Source organism: Rhincodon typus, chromosome 41 (assembly GCF_021869965.1).
Source record: "Rhincodon typus isolate 14 chromosome 41, sRhiTyp1.1, whole genome shotgun sequence".
In the NCBI taxonomy this organism is placed as follows: Eukaryota; Metazoa; Chordata; class Chondrichthyes; order Orectolobiformes; family Rhincodontidae; genus Rhincodon; species Rhincodon typus.
In genome coordinates this window covers 883,071-904,546 of record NC_063372.1, presented here as the reverse complement: position 1 = coordinate 904,546, position 21,476 = coordinate 883,071, and the positions used below count along the sequence as shown (strand labels likewise).

General features: G+C 40.6%; 1 protein-coding gene across 1 annotated transcript in view; it reads right to left on the bottom strand.

Annotated features, from left to right (window-relative positions):
- LOC125487410 (histone acetyltransferase type B catalytic subunit-like) overlaps positions 1-20,422 on the bottom strand; it is a 30,498-nt gene extending 10,076 nt beyond the window's left edge. Inside the window, exons 1-2 of the mRNA XM_048618825.1 lie at positions 20,396-20,422; positions 7,097-7,375 (exon numbers count right to left, since the gene is read on the bottom strand). Coding sequence (XP_048474782.1) covers positions 7,097-7,375; positions 20,396-20,422 — 306 coding nt within the window. The remainder of the gene's footprint in view (positions 1-7,096; positions 7,376-20,395) is intronic.
- Positions 20,423-21,476: the final 1,054 nt, after the last annotated feature.

Below are 21,476 nucleotides of genomic sequence, written 5' to 3'. Positions count from 1 at the left end.
CCTCCAGCTCCACACTGTGTTATCTCTGACTCCAGCATCAGCAGTTCTTACTATCTCTTAGTTCATTGTTCAGCTTTTTAACATAATGAAATAACTAAGACTTAGAAGTATCAGTCACATTTCCAAGTATCATATATGCAAAGTGTACATCGCATCTTTAATTGGCTCAAATCTGACTATGCAAAACAACAAATTGTTATAAGTTGAATGATATTGTTGTCTGAAATGTTACTGAAGAGGTAATAGAAGTGGTAATGATGAATATGTAAGTAGTTCCCAATAAACAAGCAACAAGGAGGAGAAGGGGAACTACTTAAATTATTTAAAATACTTTGAGAGTGAGGAGGAATCCTTTTGGCCGCCATCTTGCTTTGTAAAATAAGATTTCTAACACAACAGACAAATAATTCCTGAGCAAAGCTGTGAATTAAAGAATTCTCCACTTTCTTAGAAGACCAACAAATTTGTTCACAGAGGCTCACGCTTGGGAACCTGGGGCTTGGCTTTGCTCAATTCCTAGACGTTGCTGTATTCACCTGGACTGTTTTTTGGTGTTACCACATGTACGGCCTTCATGTCCCATGAAGAATGCAGAGAATTCTTGGGCTGTTCATATTGCACTTATGATGTCGTTGCAAATCTCAAAGTGCACATTTAATGACATTTATAATCTATCTATTTGTCTATTAGCAGTGGTGTCACCGCATCACTGAATGCATGAATGTACTGTATAACAGGGACATTATGCAGATTGAATTATCAGGCCCCCTAATTTACACATCCCCCAACTCTTTCTGCATCATGCACAGCACGCCCACTTTATCTTGGATTTTCTCTGTCCCATTGTTACTATATGTCTGCCTCCCCCTCCCCCCCCTCTCTGTTTTCTCCCCCCCCCTTCCCTGTACCCCCAACCCCAATTTCCCTCTGTCGTATTCTGCATCCTCAGTGCCTCGCTTTTTTTTTAAACCTTCTCTGGCTTTCTGCTATCTCTTTCTGTGTTGTCATTTGTATTTCTCACTCATTCTATCTCATGCTCTTTCTCGCTCTCTTTTTGTACTTTATGATTTCTGTATATCTGTCACTCCCTCTGCCCTCCTACTTTGTCTTTCTCCTTTGTCACACTCTGTCCTTCTGTTTTAACCTTCCTCATTCATCCTCTCCCCTGCTTCCTTTATCTGAACACTGATATATTTACCAGAAAAGCGAAAGGTTTATATCTATAGTGAAGCCAAAATGAAAATAGAAGGGACTTTTCAGTGGACAAAAATACATCCTTCATTTTGGCATTGTAAGTTCAACAGATCTCATTTCTTTTTTCCTGAGGTAAACCCAGAATAGTTTAATTAAGCTACAGAGAATGATTGAAGTATAAAATTATGTCAGGAAAACAAAAGAAAATTTGTTGTTTAGTGTACTTTGCAAGAAATTCTGAATTGAGATAACCAACAGTATAAAATTGCTGTTAATGTACTGTGGGAAATTGTGTACTTCACATACACTCTCTCTGAAGCCAAGGTCTTCATGTAGAAATGTTAACAAAAATACTGAAGCAATTCTGATCTGATTTGACTTGTATTTTCCTGTCTACCCCTTCTACCCTTTTACTCTGTTGTCAATCAAGAATTTATCTCACTCAGCCTTTAAAATATTCAATAACTTTGCCACAACTTCCCTCTGGAGAGGAGAATTCCGCAAACTGTGGGAAGGCAATCATCTCCTGGTATTTCATCTTGACTAGTTTTCCAGAGACCCAGGTAATGTCGTGGAGACTAGGGTTCGACTCCCATGATGGTGGAATTTGAATTTAATAAAAATCTGGAATTAAGAATCTAATGATGACCAAAACTCATCTGGTTCACTAATGTCCTTTAGGGAAGGAAACTGCCATCCTTACTGGTCTGCCCTCTGGGCGATTAGGGATGGGCAATAAATGCTGGCTTAGCCAGCAATTCCCACATCACATGAATGAATTAAAAAAAAGTGAACTAAGGATGCTTGGAGAAAAAAAAGTTCTCATCTGCCTTCAAAGGGAGACTCTTTATTTTTAAATTGTGTCCCATGGTTCTCCTCTTCCACAAGAGGCAACATTCTTTCAGCATCCACTCTGTCATGTACCTTCAGGATCTGCATGTTTCAAGAAGATCACTTGTCATTCTTCTAAATTCCAATGGATGCAGACTCAACCAGTTTGATTTAACCTCACTGGATAATCGCTTCATCCCTGACTTCAATGGAGTAAATCTCTGATATAAAACAAAACAACTGGAGATGCTGGAAATCTGAAACAAAAACAGAAATTCTGCTAAAATTCAACAGGTCTAGCAGCATCTGTGAAGAGAAAACAGAGTTAATGTTTAAAGTCCAGTGACCTTCCTTCAGAACTGATAGCATTCGGGAAAATGTGATATTTGTCTTGATGACAAGGGGTGAGAGTGGTTCGGGACGGGGGGTGAAGTGACCTGATAGGTGGAGATGGAGCCTAGAGAGAGAGGGGGAAGAAAGGGGGATTGTTCCATTTTCGTATGCCAATTTTCTGGCAAAATGAACATGTTTATAATTTTCCCACATTTTACTCTGACAAATTTTTGCCCATTGTCTTAACTTATTTGTGTATCCCTTTGCAGATTCCTTATGCCTTGTTCACAACTTACTGCTGTTTGTGCCTCTGTATCATCAGCAAACTTAGCAAACATTTACAGCAAACTTTTCATCAACCCGGCACCTATGGGAGCAAGGGTGTGCCGGTTGCTTAAATATTCCTGTTGATCAAGTGGTCCACATAATCAATGTAAAACCACACTCCAAGTAATAGAAACATAATTCAGGGGGTGTACACATCACTGTTATACTTTATTTACAGCAAAAATCATTTAAATAATAATGCAACTTTGCCTTAAATAAAACTTAGTGGTAGAGAGCCTTTTCACTTACACCCTCAACTGACTACTCAGACATCATAGAGATCATGACAATACAATAACCTTTGGATGTTTGAGGTATATAACTTCTACCATTTGTCGAGAGTGCTGGTTCATAAGGTATCAGTTAAAACAAAGTTTGCTTTGTATTTGATCCCTTCATCCAAATAATTGATATAGATTGTGAATAGTGGATCCCTGTGGCACTCCACTAGTTACAGTTTTCCAACCTGAAGTTGACCCATTCATGCCTACACCATGAACTCTTATTCTGTGTAGTAACCTTTGATGTAGCACTTTTTCAAATGTTTTTGGAAATTCAAGCACACATCTACAAGCTCCCATCTGTACATATTGCTTGTAATTTCTCAAAGAACATGAATAAATAATTCAAGCGTAATTTCTCTTTCACAAAGCTATGTTGACTGCCTGATTGCAATAAGATTTTCGAAGTGCCCTGCTACAACCTCTTGAATAATAGTTTCTGGTATTTTCACTTTGACAGGTGTCGGCTAACCGCCCGATAGTTTCCTTTCTGTGTCCCCCTCTTTCCCTTAATAGAAGAATTTAATTTGTTATTTTTTAATTTGATGACACCTTCCTACAATCTAGGGAATTTTGGAAAATTACAATCAATACATCTACTATCTCAGCAGTCACTTCTTTTAAGACCGTTGGATGGAGTCAGTCAGGTTTTGAGGTCTTGTCAGGCTTTAGTTCTAAAGGTTTTCTCAGTATCCTTTCCCTTGTGATTGTAATTGTTTTAAGTTCCTCCCTTTTTACTATTTGATTTTACAAGTATTTTATGGATACTATTTGTGTCCTTTACAGTAAAGACAGGCACAAAATATCAGTTCAGTACTTATTTCCCATTTCCTTGTTTCCCACATTAATTCACCAGACTGGCTGTCTGGAGGACCAACACTCACTTAAGTTCCCCTTTTCCTTTGTTAACTACTTGTAAAGACTTTTACTGTTATATTTCTTGCTAGCTTTCTCGCATGCTATATTTTTTTCCCTTTGCTTTTTTTTGGCATTCTTTACTAGTTTTAAAATTCTGCCTAATCTTCTGATAGATTGCTAATCCTTGCAGAATTGTACACTTTCAATTTGCTACTATCTTTAACATCAGTCATGGATGGTTACCATGTAATCTTTTCTTCTCACAAGGATATTTGATAGTCTTACAGTTAAACAGCTCAGAAACAGACCCTTTGATCCAACTCGTCCACGCCAACCAAATATCCGAAACTGATCTAGTCCCATTTGCCAGCAATTGGCCCATATCCCTCTAAACCCTTCCTATTCATTTAGCATTCCAGATGCCTTTTAAATGTTGTAATTGTATCTGCCTCCACCACCGCCTCTTGCGGCTTGTTCCATACACGCACCACCCTCTGCGTGAAAAAGTTGTCCCTCAGGTCCTTTTAAATCTCACCTTAAACCTTTGCCTTCAGTTTTGGATTCCCCCTACCCTGGAAAAAAAGACCTTGGCCATTCACCCTATCCATACCCCTCATAATTTTGTAAACCTCTATAATGTCACCTCTCAGCCTCCAGCTGTCCAGGGAAATTAGCTCCAGCCTATTCAGCCTCTCCCTGTAGCTCAAACTCTCCAATCAACCTTGTAAATCTTTTCAGGAAGTTTAACATCTTTCCAAAAGCGGTGAGGTCAGAATTCTAAAAATTCTATTCTAATTCTAATTCTGCTCTAATTCTAGTATTCTAAAAATGGCCTGACCAATGCCCTGTGCAGTCACAACATGATGTCCCAACTGCTAGACTTGGGCAAGCGTGCGAAATACCTTCTTCACCACTCTGTCTACCTGCGATTCCACTTCCAAGGACCTATACATCTGCATCCCTCGGTCTCTTTGTTCAGCAACACTCCCCAGGACCCTTCCATGAGCAGTATAAGTCCTGCCCTGGTTTATCTCATTTACCTAAATTAAACTCCACCTGCCACTCCTTAGTCCATTGACCGATCTGATCAAGGTCCTGTTGTACTCTGACAAAACCTCCTTCACTGTCCACTACACCACCAATCTTGGCGTCATCTGCAAACTACCATTCCTCCTTTTTCACATCCAGATCATTTATATAAATGACAAAAAGCAGTATACCCAGCACTGATCCTAGTGGCACAATGCTGGTCACAAGCCTTCAGTCTGAAAAACAGCCCTCTATCGCTACCGTCTGTCTCCTACCTCCAAGCCAATTTTGTATCCAGTTGACTAGTTCTCCCTGTATTCCATGTGATCTAACCTTGCTAACCAGTTTACCATGCAGAACCTTGTTGAATGCTTTGCTGAAGTCCATATAGACAACTCTACCTCTCTGCCTTCTTCAATTTTCTTTGTCACCTCTTCAAAAAACTCAGTCAAGTTAGTGAGACACGATTTCCCACGCGCAAATATATGTTGACTATTCCTAATCAGTCCTTACCTTTCTAAATGCATGTAAATCCTGTCCCTCTGAATCTCCTACAACAACTTACCCACCACTGACGTCAGGCTGACCGGTCTGTAGTTCCCTGCCTTTTCCTTACCACTTTTCTTAAATAATGGCACCACATTAGCCAACTACCAGTCTTCCGGCACCTCACGCGGCCATCAATGAGACAAAAATCTCAGCATGGGGCCCAGCAATTTCTTCCCCAGCTTCCCACAAAGTTCTGGGGATACACCTGATTGCATTTTAGGACCTCGAGCATCTCCTCTTCTGTAATATAGACACTTTTCAAGACATCAAAGCTATCTCAAGTCCCCTCCTGATTTCCTCCTTGAGCATACTCTTACTGCTCTTGTACTCCGCTATTGTTAAATTTCTTCTTAAAAGTTGGCTGTTGCATCTCTACCATTTCATCTCTATTCACCAAAGAGAGGGATGTGAGGGATGTTAAGGTTAAGGAAAGGTGTGTGAATACTCTCGGGCAGGTCAGCACAGTGATGGAGGAAGTGTTGGGTATCTTGTAATACATTAAGGTAGACAAGTCCCCAGGGGATCTATCCCAGGATACCATGGGAGGAAATAACTGTGGCCTTAACAGAAAGCTTTTCATCCTCTTTGGCCTCAAGTGAGGTTCCAGAGGACTAGACGATGACCAATGTTGTTCCTATTTTTAAGAAGGCAAACAGATAATCCAGATAATTACAGGCTGGTAAGCTTGATGTCAGTGGCAGGGAAGCTGTTGGAGAAGATAATGAGAGACAGGATTTATTCACATTTGGAAGTAAATGGACTTGTTAGTGATAGGCAGCATGTGTTTGTGCGGGGAAATATCATATCTCACTAATTTGATTGAGTTTTTTGAGGAGGCGACAGGAATGATTGAGAGGAGGGCAGTGGATGTTGCCTTTATGGACTTTAGTAAGGCATTTAATAAGATATCTCATAGGCTGGTACAGAAGGTAGAGTCTCATGGGATCCAGGATGAGCTGGCTAGATGGCTTCAAAACTGGCTTGGTCATAGAAGACAGACATGTTGGAAGGGTGCTTTTCAGAATAGAGATCGGTAACTAGTAACAATAACTGCAGGGATCAATGCTGGGACCTTTGTTTGTAATTTTTTTAAATGATCTGGAGGAAGATGTTAGATAGTCTGATTAATAAGTTTGGGGATGACACCAAAATTGGCGATGTTGCAGAGAGTGAAGAGGATTGTTAGATTGCAGATTTGGGCAGAGAAATGGCAGATGAAGTTTAATCATGGCAAATGCAAGGTGCTGCGTAGAACATAAAACAGTACAGCACAGGAACAGGCCCTTTGGCCTACAATGTTTTGCTGAATATGATGTCAAATTAAACTAATCCCTTCTGCCTGTCCTTGGTCCATATCCCTCCATTCCTTGCCTGTTCATGTGCTTATCTAAAATTATCTAAAAGTCCCTTAAAAGTCCCAATCATATCTGTCTCCACCACCAGCTCTGGCAGCGCGTTCCAGACTCCTACCACTCTGTTAAAAAAAAAAAACTTGCCCCTCACATCTGCTTTGAACTTTCCCCTTCTCACCTTAAATGCACGCCCCCCATTATTAGACATTTCAACTCTTGGGGGGATAAGGAAAATGAAATAAAAAGCCCACCATTACATATCTTGGAAATAAATTAGTAAAATAATGAAATAAGAAGTTCATAATAACAGTCTTTTCAACCCAGTCCACGCTGGCACCTCACCTTCAGTAAGTGGAAGAGAGACTGCCAGTGCCTCGCTGCCTGGCCCACTTTGCTGACTCCGCTGAACCCACACTCGCCCAGCAATCGGGAGTCCCCAGCTCCACTACTGCTGCCGCTAACCAGAAATCCCTGCTTTGGTCCAACTGCAACCAGGCATCCCTGGCTCTGCTGCTGCCTCGATGATACCAACAGTGCCTGCTCCTGCACCAGGAGTCCCGCGTCGGCTGAAGATCTCACCTTGCTGGCGTTGCCATCTTGACGAATCAGCTGCCGCTGGCACTAACTCCCGATTGCCAGAGGAGCTTTGCTACTGCTGCTGCCGGCACTGAACGTCGGGAGGACATCCTTGTTGCTGAAGGATGTGGATGCTTCGGAGAGGGTGCTGAAAAGATTTACCAGGATGGGTTTTAGTTATGAGGCAAAGTTGGATAAACTCAGATTGTTTTTACTGGAAGGATAGAGGCTGAGAGGCAACCTGATAGAGGTCTACAAAATTATCAGAGGCTCGATAGTCAGAGGCTTTTTTCCAGGGTGGAAAGGTCAGGTACAATAGGGCACAGGTTGTAGGTAAGAAGGGAAAAGTTTAGGTGAGAAGTGTGGAGAAAATCTTTCACCTAGAGGGCGGCGAGTGCCTGGAATGCACTGCCAGTGGAGGTGGTGGTAGGAGGCACATTAGCAACATTTAAGGCATATCTTGATAGACGCATGAACGGGAGACGAATAGAGGGATAGAAACTGCACGTGGGAAATAAGTAGCAGGCCTAAATAAGGATTGGAATAGAAAGGGTTGGTGGGCCGAAGGGCCTGTTCCTGTTGTATATTGAATCCTATTGTCTTGTATTGTACTGACCTACCCCTTGATTTTCCAGGTCACTTTAACCAACTCTATCTTCATAGCCTTGTAGTTGACTTTAAGTTTCAAAAATTTGTCTTCAACCTACTCTCCCTCAAACTGAATGCAAAATTCAATCATGTTAGGATCGCTGCTACCTAGAGATTATTTTATTCAATGGTTAATCTGTCTCATGGCATGTTACCAGGTCGAGAATAGTCTGCTCTCTGGTTGGCCCTAAAATGTGCTTTTCTAAGAAATTGTATCTAAAACACTCTATAAATCTAGCTTCCAAGCTACCTTTGCCAATTTTATTTGATAAACTACTCCCATAAGTGACCTCTTACCTGTTAGATCTTATCTGTACCAAGAAAATGTTATCTCTCACTGGTATACCCCTGTTATTCTTAATTAAAGTACTTTTGTTGTGTTCAAAACCTTATTTTAGAAAATTCAGCTAGTCTGTAAAATATGGCGGACAAAAGACCTTGGACATTTTACTCTGGCATTCTGATTGGTACTCGTAGATAGTCTTCTGAGTGAATCCCAGTGAATAAACATGACTGTCACATATTTGCTTGGAGGAAGTTTCCCCAGGGTGGATTGTCATCCAATCAACTGGAAGAAGTGTAATCACAAATTATAAATTCTTTTGTATGACTGTATAATGATTACATTGAGTGACAGAAATGAAAATATCAGAATTAAGTAGAAGAAATTGGTTTAAAGTATTGGCAAAGATCTGTAGCTCGGATTTAGGTTGAGGTTTTTGACTTGCTCGCCGAGCTGGCTTGTTCTCATTCAGACGTTTCATCACCACGCGAGGTGGCATCATCAGTAGAGCCTCCAATGAAGCAATGTTATCCTACTCCGCTTGGTGTAGAAATTGGTGGAAAACAGTAAAATGTTTTGGTGAATGGTATTACAGGAGGCATCTAACACAAAAGGTTTTTTTTTTGCTATGGACATGGCCTACAGTGGTTCAAGAAGGCAGCTCACAATGACCTTCTCGAGGGCAGTTAGGGATGAGAAATAACTGCTAGCCCATCCAGCAAGGCCCACATCCCATGAAAGAATTTTTTTTTTAAATACCCAAATATTTCTCCCATTGTCTTACTCTGGGTGATTAAGGTTTTCTATGAACAGAAGTGTTATGACAAGGAGCACTGATTTGTTAGCTTTAGGAGACCTGAGGGCTAACTCTACTGAGATAAGGTCCCAGGGCAGAACCAGGGGCAGGCAATTGTTTAAATTAACAGAGCTGAAGTCAGAGACTAAGCCAGTTGATAGTTAAAAACAAGGAATATACTTTAAAATGTAATGGCAGCAACAAACAGTGGAACTGCCAGTAGAGCAACATAAGGTTCTGGTGTAGATTTGTAGCTCGGGTTGTGGATGAGGTTGTTGGCTTGCTTGCCGAGCTGGCTGGTTACTGTACAGACGTTTTGCTACCATGCTAGGTAGCATCCTCAGTGCAGCCTCCAATGAAGTGATGTTCTACTTTGCTTGGTGTTTATATGATCCGGTCTGTTAAGTTGGGTTGTGTCATTCCCAGTTCTGTTCCGAAACTCAGCAGAGAGAAACAGAGTTAACATCTCGAGTCTGATCTGACTTCTTCAGAGCTGAAAGGGTTTGGAAAGTGCTTGTTGTAAAAATAATTTTGACAGGCAGGGGGAGAGCAAGGGCTCTTTGTGGAGAGGCCCCATGCAAAAGACAAAGGAATTGTAGATAGTGATGAAAGAGAAAAGATGTAAAAAATTGGTGTGAATTAAGATGTGAAAGTGAGAGAATGCCCTACTAAGAGCAAAGTAAACAAGACACAGTCAAGACAAGGGTCTGGATTGGGTGGGGGAAGGAGAGGGAAAGGCAGGAGAGAATGTAAGAAAAATAGAGAATGGATATAATGTGTTTAGTTTCTGAAGTTATGGAATTTAATTTTGTTGCCACAAGGCTATACAGTGCCCAAGCAGAAAGTGAAGTGTTGTTCCCCGAGCTTGCATTGCACTTTGTGAGGACGTTGCAGCAAGTCCAGAACAGAAATACCAGCTTGAGAGCAAGATGGGTTATTGAAATGGCAAGCAACTGGGAGATCAGGGTCATTCCTCACAAGAGATGGAGATGTTCTGCTGGGCGGTCACCCAGTCTGCCTATGGCCTTGCCAATGTAAAGAAGACCACATTGTGAGCAGCAAATACAGTAGACTAGATTGAAAGAGATGCAAGTAAAATGCTGGAAGGTGTGTTTAGGATCCTTAGACAGTGAGGAGAGAGGAGATGAATGGACAAGTGTTACACCTGCAATTGCATGGGACAGTGCCATGAGGGATTGAGGAAGTGTTAGGTATTGGCAAAACACAATTGATTTAGATGAAACTAAAGAGAGATATGGTGAGGCAGAATGCAACTGTATTAAACCTAGTGATCAGAAGCCTGCAGTTATAGCATGACTGAAAAATACTGGCATTGACTTTTCTTATTACGTTCGTAGCGTGACTCTCAGTTGTGATACAGGAAGTCAGGTGAAGCATGGGCAAGAAGTAAGCCCTATGGAAGATTCAGTAACTTGCAAATCAGTATAAAACTTGCATCTAGTTTCTGTCAATATTTTTTAAAATTTCTTCAGAAGGCTAGTTAGTTTGTGAATTTTGTTTTAAAACCTTTGTGACCTGTTCATCAAAGGACTTCCATACTTTTTAATGATGATGTACAGAATTAGAGCACTTCACCAAAGGAAGAACACAGCAGGGGCCAGGGTCTAGCTCTGATCAAAGATTTGCCAACGACTGAAAAACATATGGGGCGGCATGGTTGTTCAGTGGTTAGCACTGCTGCCTTACAGTGCCAGGGACCCAGGTTTGATCCCGCCCTCGGGTGACTGTTTGTGTGGAGTTTGCACGTTCTCCCTGTGTCTGCGTGGGTTTCCTCCCACAGTCCAAAGATGTGCAGGCTACGCCATGCTAAATTACCCATAGTGTTCAGGGATGTGTAGATTAGGTGGGTTATAGGGGGATGGGTCTGAGTGGGATGCTCTGTGGGTCGGTGTGGACTTGTTGGGCCGAAGGGCCTGTTTCCACACTGTAGGGATTCTATAAATTCTAAATACTCCTCTGGTGGTCCAGTTGCTTATTGCTGTCATTAAAACCTGAACAGCTAAACATTATAATTATGAGGCAGACCCTTCAAGTTACACTACAGTAGATCAGGTGGTAGTTCAAAAAAAGCAATTTTTGATTTAGATGATTTCCTACAGCTGAATAAAATTTAAACATCACTAAAGTTTAAGCTTGAGGGAAAATCTATATGGCAGAGCTTCATCCTCAATCATTCTCTCCCTCTGTCGTATCCTTTGTCTCTCTCCTCTCATTCTCTTTGTCTTTCTTTTTCCTTTGTCTTCCCTCCCTTCCTCCTTACTTCCTTCTATCCACCTTCTCACCTTCCTTTCCCATTTTCCTTTCTTGACTCTTCCTTCCTTTTCTCCTCCCTTGCCTTCTCCACTCTCTTAATCTTTGCCCTTCGCTCTCACCTTTTCCTCTGCCTCTCTTCGCTTCACTCCCCTGCCCTCCGCCTCACTCCCTTTCTCCCTGTTCCCTCTTCATTGAAATAATAACATTACCTTCTTCAGTTTTCCTTTTAGTCTTATACCCTGTGTTGCTTCGCACTGGGAGGATCACTAAGTATTGGTTCCCTCTGTTCAATTTGCCACGTAACTTCAACTATACGTTCACGGGCTTTAAACTACATTCTGTGTATGACATTTACACCTAAGTGAATAACTATAACTTGTTTATCAGCTTTGAGGTGAGCCACGACTCAGTAACTCTCTAGTGCAATTTCTCATCCTGCTTCTTCTGATTCTTCCCTTTCTTTCTAACTTTTTTCTATCTTAATCCATTTATTATCTTCCTTGCATCATTGCTGCTTCTGTCCTCCTTATTTTTTTCTTCCCTATATCTTGTCTGTCTCTGTCTGATCCTGATTTGACTGCCTGTGCTTTCCTTTTCTCTGTTCATCTATCAGGTATAGTTCATCTTTCATGACCCCTTTATATTTCACATTCCTTTATGTGTGAAAAATGCTGGCTTTGCCAACAATGTCCATATCCAATTAATTCATTTTGAAAAAAATCAGGGTTTGATGGCTCAATTTTGCAGTTTCAATTTGCACAAGGAAAAACATTTAACATTTTTTATGGCTTGGAATGCACTGCCTGAAGGACCGTAAGCAGATTCAGTATTAATTTTCAAAAAGGAATTGGATCAGTGTTTGAAGAGGTAATTTTTGAAGAGAACTGAGCAAAAGCACAAGAGAGTGGGACCGATTGTGTAGCTTTTCTAAAATTGGCACAGGCACGAGAGGCCAATTGGCCCCCTTACTATAGTATATGATTCTAATATGATTCTATATGATCATTAAAAGTACTCATTTAGATGAGGAATGCTGCAACAGCAGTTCTCCAGATAGCGTGCCTTCTATCTAGTGATGAGGTTTGAGTTGAAATTTCTGCTAGGCTTGAATGCCAGGAATTTCCAGCTAGTCTGTATCATGGGAGTTAAAGTTTTCACCCTTTTCATGCGGAACTTGTACCCATGGTGTTTGAATCAGAACGTATCCAAACAGCAGCTGGGGAAGTGGGTTTTGTTAATATTTTGTTTCTGCTACATATAGCTTAAGCCTTCGATATATCTATTAATAATGGTATGTTTGCACACACATCTTGTCAACCTTTTCTCCATTATAAATTCCTAAATGCACATTGACTGTGGAAGTTTGTTATTCTTTCATTACACTTCCCACGAGCGGTAATGCCATTGACGGGAGGCATTTTCTATTGTCATTGACCTTGAAATGCAGCAAGTCTGCACGTTCTGGTCCAAAAGTTTGTTACCCCCCAACTCCATTATTGCTTTGCCTGGCCACACTTGATCTGGATTCCCTGTATTTAACAGCATAGGCAAACAACTAGATAAGTGATAATTTTGAGTTGCATTGTTTAAGTGGAGGGGTTTTGGGATCGCTGAGATTGACTCATGTCAGCTGGGCATATCCACAATGCTTTTTGATGCTGACCATGGCCACTCTGCAGCATGCAGAATGATGTCCTGTTTAGGTGCTGACCCCAGACACACAATGTGGGCAAAACCAGCCTGGGCAATATTACACCAAATGAATATTTGGGAATGACAAATCCACTTTAGGAAATAAAGGGGAGAAAAGTGGTGTAAATTACTGGGGAAAGCGATAAGGAAAGATTTGTACTGTAGCTACCTGGGAAGAAACAATGATTTAGGAAAGGAAGAACAAAAGATCTTTAAAAAGTTTTGAGAGTGGTCTAGATGTAGTATTACTGCCACTGGGGGAGGGTGGTACAACATTCAGTAACAATATGGTGTGCAATACTTCAACTGATATTGATCTAATCAGTTTGGAGCATTACGGAGATGAGTGAACTGTGGTGGAAATGTTCAACATCAGAACATGCAGTCCAGGCCCCAATCTGTCATGCTGTTTCTAAATCATGATGTCGATATCGGTACATGAATAGGGAGGGAATAGAGAGATACGGATTGAAAAATGGCAGGTTTGTATTTAGATTAATTAGGGCATGATGGTCGGCACAGGCTTGGAGGGCCGAAGGGCCTGTTCCTGTGCTGTACTTTTTCATTTGTTCATTTGACCAGCACATTATCTTAAATTGATTAGTTTCTATGCCTTTACCTTTTACAAAATGAAACTAGCTTGTTTTGGTCAAAGGAGGTAAGTAGGGAAAGCCAATCTAGGAATGGAATATGGGCACTTTAACGCAGAAGAAGCAGCTCGCTGACTTCTGAATCTCATTAAAACTTCAGAAGAAGATAAGAAAAACTGGAGTTTAATTAGGTTATTGCTTGTAACACATACAATCTGGTTTTGGATATCAGTGATAACCTGAGCTTCATCTCCAATATCCTATAAAGCTCCTTGACCTCTGGCATTTTGACAGTTTGATTTACCCCAGCTTGCATTATTGTTAGATTAGAACAAGGTTTCAGTTTCTCCATAAGAATAGGCTCAGTTCATTTACTTAGTTTACATGTTTCATTCTATTTCAAAAGCAGCCAGTCTGCATCTTTGTTCTCTTTCAGGTTCATCACAAGAATTAGGTTGTCAGCACCGGCCTACGAACTTCTAGAGAAAGTATCAGCTGCCCTTTTTAAGACATTACACATTTGAGTAAATCAAACCAATGCTGCTCATTTGTTCACAGGATCCACTCTCGGCAATGCTGTTTTCAGCTTGTGTTGCAGCAAGCATTGACTGATCATGTTCATGAGGTGGTTACAAGGCAGACAGAAAAAGCCAGGACACTGAGAGAGATAATTGGAATTTTTAACAATCTGCAGAAAAGAATCCCCCAACTTTGGCTGTTGCTCAGTTTAGCTGCTGGCACTAGCACATGCAATATATTGGCTGCATCCAAACAAATAACCTGCCTTCACAGCTGGGGCAGGAGATCAACATCAACCTCTGCTAAAGGCTTTAAATACCATGAAGGTTGCCGTAATGAATTTACAGTATCACCATCTGTGGATGACATGCGCAAAACTGACTGAGTAGATTTGGTGTACCAGTGGATTATGTAATTATAGGCAGTTGCCAAAGTGGACCATTGTCTCTTTTTCAGTTTTATCATTGCCCAATCTTTGAGCAGCAAATACAGGCCGGCATGCTGCAGCAGCAAGCAACGGTTCAAATCTTGAACTCAAGCGCAATGTGTGGTTTTTAGTCTGTCAGTTTCTGAAATGGGTGGCTTCATTTCAGGACCACACCCAACAGGTTTTGCACAATAATCCAGACAGAACATTGAATATTTTATTGTTGACACTGTCTGCTGGGATTGATAAGTTGCTAAAAATTGCAAACTGTTCCACCTCAAGCAGGAGACAATAACAGGAGTATTATATAGTTCCCAAAAACATAATTCCCACAAGGGTAGAATCCTGAAGTACTTTGGATTTGTCACAGGAAAGCTGAGCACTTGCTCATGCACACATATGTTCTATATTTTGGCTGGCAGCTTTGTTCATTTCTTGTACAGTCTTTTTCTCCTTCCTTCTCTTGCATGCGAGTGCTTACTTTCACCTTTCTTCATCATGCACTCTCATTTACTCTTGTCTGCCTCACATTTTTCCTGTATTCCCCCTCCCTGTTTCGCTCCTCCTCCAGACCCCTCCCCCCAATCCCCATCCCCCATTTGAAATAGTTGCTTTCTTCAGTCGTACAGATCATTTCATGGAGATCAGGCCAACTCTGACAGTTACAATATCAGTTGAACAAGCTATCAGTTTCAGAAAATAGTCACTTACTCATGAGGTGAAATGGTACAGATGATAAATGATTTCGGCCTCGAATGTGCTGCCAGGTGAGATGGTAGAAACAGACATGATAGCAATGTTTAAGAGGCATTTAGCCAGACATATAAACAGGCAGAGAATAGAGGGATACAGACCATGTGCAGGCAGATGGGATTAGTTGAGAATGACATCATCACTGGCACAGACATGGTGGGCCCAAGGGTCTGTTCCTGTGCTTTACTATTCTATGACAGAGAAATAACAAAGCATCAACTTATTTATATCATTAGGTGGACAAACTCCTCGATCTGAGTTTTTATCGTGAAAAACAAAAAAAACTCTCAGAAGGTTCATTTCAATTTTTTTTTAATACCACCTGCTGTAGTAGTTAGTGCAATTAAAAGGCATTACCAGAATAATTGTTTAAATTCAGGACTTTTTTCCTTTTTATAAACCTGAATAATGGTACAGTCATTTCTGCTCTTATATTACTGCTTGAGTTGTTTATTTCAGATGCGCATAAGTCAAAGAAATGGTCCAACATCTGCTTTGATTATTTTTAATGCACTATGACATACTTAAACATTTAACAATTGACACATGTCATGGCCACACAAAAATAGAACACCAAAAATCATTGGGAGGGAAGGCCAGCTGAACAAAAAATGTTAAATGCCAGGACAGGTGCACATCTCAAGATTCATGTTCCTGAGAGGGGGTAGGCCTGTGGACAGTTTCCAAAAGGACCTGGGCAATTTTATGGGTAAGTTTACAGATATTTTTGGTGAATTTATTTTTCGTGTGTTTGTTATTTCCCAAGCCTTAGATTTATACTGCGAACTTGCATTAATGAGAAACAAGATAGCAACTCTTCAATTTAGTTTGTTCTCCTTGCTTGTTGTATTTCTGGCAGCCGCTGACTAATGATCCATAGTTTGTTGGTTTTGTATCTTCTGAGTATTTGCTCATAAGTATGTTTGTTTCCAGGGCAGTTGCCATTTCGTCTATTTTTATGAATACATGATATTTCAACCGATCAGATGCTAACGTGACATACACTTTGCATGTATGATGCTTTCAGTTTACAAGGATACACACCAGAGGCAACACTTCTGATTATGTGAATAGATTCTGAGGGGGAATGAGAATGAATGACCAAAGGATAGATAATAGATTCAAGAATTTATTTTCCTCCATGTTCATCAAGAAGACTGGGGGCTCCCTAATATAGAGGTGAATTCTCCAGGCAGAATGAGGATGGGGAATGTTTGAAATTACAACTAAGGACTTGACAAATAAGCTGAGCACTTGGAGGACTTGTGCATAACCTAGTTGCACTGCACACAATGTTGCTCAGGAAATAACTAAGGATGTAATGGAGCACCCGCATATTGCAGAAGGCAGTTGTAATGCCAATATGTTATAAAATTACAGACGTGCTGTTCGTATTGTGTCTTAATCCCCTGTATTGTTAATATGACTGTACTCTCAAGCATTCTGTGCCGTTAACATTATTGTGCTCTCAATCATCCTCTACTGTTAAGATTTCCTGCAATCCTCCTGTACCATTGACATCATGGGTCCTTCTTTACGGTTGATATCACTGTATCCTCAACATACCTGTACAGTTAACAACACTATCCACAGTCCCCTTGTACCATTAATATCACTGCACCCTCGGTACTCCTATAACATTAATACCACAATCTTTAATCATCCTGTACTGTTGATTTCACTGTACCCTTAATCTTCCTGTGCCATTACAAACACTGTACTCTGAGTCTTCCTGTATTGTTAGTATCAAAGTACCTTCAATCCTCTTATACTGTTACTGTATCACTAAATTCAGTACTGGCTTTTTCCCAACTTCACTGTTTTATTTGCTACTTTGTTGTGTTTGAGCCAATTCTGAATCACAGTAGAAAATTTGTCATCTCCTGCATGAAATCTGGGTATATTCTGCTGCCGTACAGGAGGAGTATTGCTGACCACATTTCTAAAATCTCAATATTCGGTAGTGGATGGATTATTCTTGTTCACTTCAAAAAATTGCAGTGGGTTTCTGGTGAGCACTGTAGACTCATTCCTTTGCATGCTGTTTTCAGTTTCTATTAATGAATTGGATGAAGGGATCAAAGATATTGTCACTAAATTTGCTGATTGGGCAAAGTTATGTTGGAAAGTAATTTGTCAAGAGGATATAAGGAGGCTACAAAGGGATAAAGATAGGTTAGGGAGTAGGCAAAGATCTGGCAAATGGGCTATAATGTGCGAATGTGAGTGGTTTGTCAATTTCAGCAGGATTAATCAAAAAAAGAATCATTTTATCTAAATGAAGAGAGTTTTCAGAGCTCTGAGGTACAGAGAGATCTGGGTGTCCTAGTGCATGAATCACAGAAGGTTAATATGCAGATGCAGCAAGTAATCAGGAAAGCTAATATTATATTTAGTCTATTATGAGGGGAATTGAAGACAAAAGTAGGGAGATTATGCTTCAGTTATATAAAGCATTGGTCAAACCACATGTGGAGAACTGTAAATGCATTGAAAGCAGTTCAAAGAAGGTTTACTGGACTAATATCTGGTATGAGTGGGATGTCTTATGAGAATAGGTTGGACAGGATAGGTTTGTATCTGTACGAGTTTAAAAGACCAAGAGGTACCTTGTTTGAAACATTAAGATCCTGAGGAGTCTTGATAGTTTAGGTGTGAAGAGGATGTTTCCTTTTATGGGAGAATCCGGAACTGGAGATCTCTTTTCAAAATCAAGGTTGACCCATTTAAGACAAAAATTAGGTGAATTTTTTTTCTGAGGGTTGAGAGTCTTTGGAACTCTCTCTTCCTTAAAAGATATTGGAGCAGAACATTTGAATAATTTTAGGGCAGAGGTCAATAAATTCTTAATAAGTAAAAGGGTGAAAAGTTATCAGGGTAGGCAGGAATGTGGAGTATTCAGATCAGTGATGATCTTATTAAATGGCAGAGCAGGCTCAAGGAGCCAAGTGGTCGTCTTCTCCTATTTCATATTTTCATAATATGTAAAGATTTTCAAAACAAAATAATGAATTCTAATATCATCAGTTTCCTTCAAAATATTTCAATGGAATGTCTTATAAATGCTATATGAATATTTGACTAGAGTGAGTCCTTTTCAATTTCATAGCATGGAAATAGCTTTGATGATATTAAATTTGTCAATACAGTTTCATTGGCTCACAAATGCTTACCTTTAGATTACTAACCAGTGCTGGAAGATTATTGTACAACAAACCTAACACACAATGTCCTCAAGTAACCTCATGTGAGGGACCCATCTCCAATTGATTTGGTGAATTTATCTGTGTTCTCAGTGCTTTCCTTCAGGTTTTATCTGATCTGTTCATACAACTTGTCAGATGTTGGGTCACTTCTGATATGTACATTTAAATGTCCCCTTATCCTCCTCAGCACGCCTTTGACCAATCAGTTCACCTGATTCTGGTGGTCCAGTTAATAATTATCTCCCCTAACCATTTTTTTTTCTGTCCATATGTCCAGTGTATCCACATCTGCTGTGATTTACAACAGCAACATAATTCTTTATTTTGTAGTTACACTCTCATTCCTCATCTCCTCTTCTGCTCTTGCCTGTCTTTATGTTTCCTGAAATATTCATTATCAACAGATCAACTACCTCAAACTCTCCAACAAAAAGTGTGTGTGCTGGAGAAACTCGGCAGGTCTGGCAGCATCTGTGGAGAGAAAAATGGAGTTAATGTTTTGAGGCCAGTGACCCTTTGTCAGAACAGCAACAGTATGTTTCACATTTTCCCCTGTCCATTGGCCATACTTGTATATTATTAACTCAACTAACACACAATGCCACCAATGACCTTGAAATTGCTACCCTTATGATAGTACATTTTCATCTATAACCTAACTCCACAACACTCTCTGAAACATTTAGCATCCATTTATACTTGTATCATTGGTTCTTTTGTGATTGTTGGTCCATTTTTTTGGATGGTGTTCTGTCCATTCCTTTGTTATGTCATTTTCTTGTCATTCACAGGATGTAGGTGTCGCTGGCTGGGATTTATGGCCCAAATTGCCCTCAAAAAGGTTTAGCTGCATTTTTGAACTGCTGTTGTCCATGTCATTTAGCTACATGTGCAGTGTTGATAGGGAGGGATTTCCAGGATATTGGCCCAGTGAAGGAACAGTGATACATTTCCAAGTCAGGATGGTGTGTGACTTGGAGTGGGAATTACAGGAAGTGGTTTCTTCATGTATCTGCTGCCCTTGTCATTCTAGATGATAGTGCTCACAAGTTTGGAAGGTGCTTAGGAGCCTGGGAGAGTTGTTGCAGTGCGTCTTGTAGATGTTACACACTGCTGTTACTGTGTTGGTGGTGAAGGAAGTGAATGTTTCAGATGGTGACTGCTGTGCCAATCAAGAGCTATTTGTCCTAGATAATGTTAAGCTTCTTGAGTGTTGTTGGAGCTGCACTCATGCAAGCAAGTGGGGAGTATTCCATTGCACTTCTGATTTGTGCTTTGTAGAAAGTGGACAGGCTTTGGGGAGTCACAAGGTGAGTTACTTGCCTCCGAATTCCTAACCTCCATCCTCCTCTTGCACCACAGCATTTGTATGGCTGGTCCAGTTCAGTTTCTAGTCAATAGTAAGCCCCAGGATTTTGGAAGCAGCACATCATTCAGTTACAGTTACCCATATGATGAAATGCCCCACAAAACCATCAGTAAATACCTTATGGTTTATGTGGCTGTTTTCCCTGTGGGTAACTACTTGCTTCATCATGCCGGAATATTGCTCTTGGTTTCCCACACTATGCCTTATCCTTATTATAGGTCTCTGTTAAGGTCTGTGCCACAGGATTTTGTTCTTGCTCTCTGCCGTCCCTGAAGGCAGTCAGCTTTGAGCTGTACCTCAGTCTTTTGAAAGCTACCTTCTAGAATGCAGCCAACTAAGCTGGTCCTTGAACTCAGACCTCTGACACTTGTTATGTGTACTACTTCTGGCATCTTTGTAGATTCACTTCCCTAGACGCTGCAAACACAACCAGCTGCTTATCTATTTTGCATGATTATTTGCTGTACTATTGTTTCATGCTAAATCTATGACTAATTTTCTGACTTACTTGACTTGGCTTTGTGGATTCATCCATTTTAGCACAATGTTCATCTTAGGCCAAATTCATGCTTTCCTCATTCATCACAAGCCCCTCTTGTCCATTAGTTTTCATCTCTCACAGCTGATGTGGTTGCTGAACAGTTCAAAGTATTTCCAGATATTCCACAGCTGCTTCTATAGCATGGCCATTTCTCGTGTCACAATCTCTCTCAGCCAGTATTTCAGGCGTATAGGTTTCTGCGTTAGGGTTAGACTGCTTGTCAGCTTCTTTTTAGTTTGGATCAAAGCATGATGGCACAAACCCTGGAGACTTTTACTAAGTCTGTGTGGGAGAGCAAATGGAGCATGCACTACCTGCAATTTCATCCCTTTTGTACATGTAGCATGCTTGCCTCAGCACTAACCAGTTTAGCTTCAAATGTGCTTTTTAAAATAAGGCATCTGTATTTATGGAGTTGCTTCAGCTTCCAGAAGAAACTCCTATTTAGTTGAAAAACAACGTGCAAATTAAGAACCGAGTAGGCCATTTGGCCCCAAAGGCCTGCTCAGCCATTCAATACAATCATGGTTGATCTCACTGTGACCTGCACTGTGCTTTCCTGTCTACCCACATTCCCTGACAGAGGTCTAGCCTCTCCCATTAGAGGAAACATCCCCTCAACATCCACCCTGACCAGCCCTTCAGGAACTTGTATGTTTTAATGAGATTAACTCTCATACCTCGAAATTTCAATAGATATAGGGTCAACCTTTCCTCATAAATTAAATCCCCTCATCCCAGTAATCAGACAAGTGAATCTTGTCTGAACTGCTTCTAATGTACTTATGTCCTTTTTTTTTAAATAAGGAGACCAAAACAATACACATTCTCCAGATGTGGTCTCACTTGCACACCATACAACTGTAACAAAACTTGCCTCTTTTATACTGGATTCTCCTTGCAATAATTGCCACCATTCTATTTGCCTTCCTAATCATTTGCTGTACCTGCATACCAGCCTTTTGTGATTTGTGTACCAAAACATCCAGGTCCCTGTATGCCGCAGAGTTCTGCAAACTTTCACCATTTAAATCATATATTGCTTTTC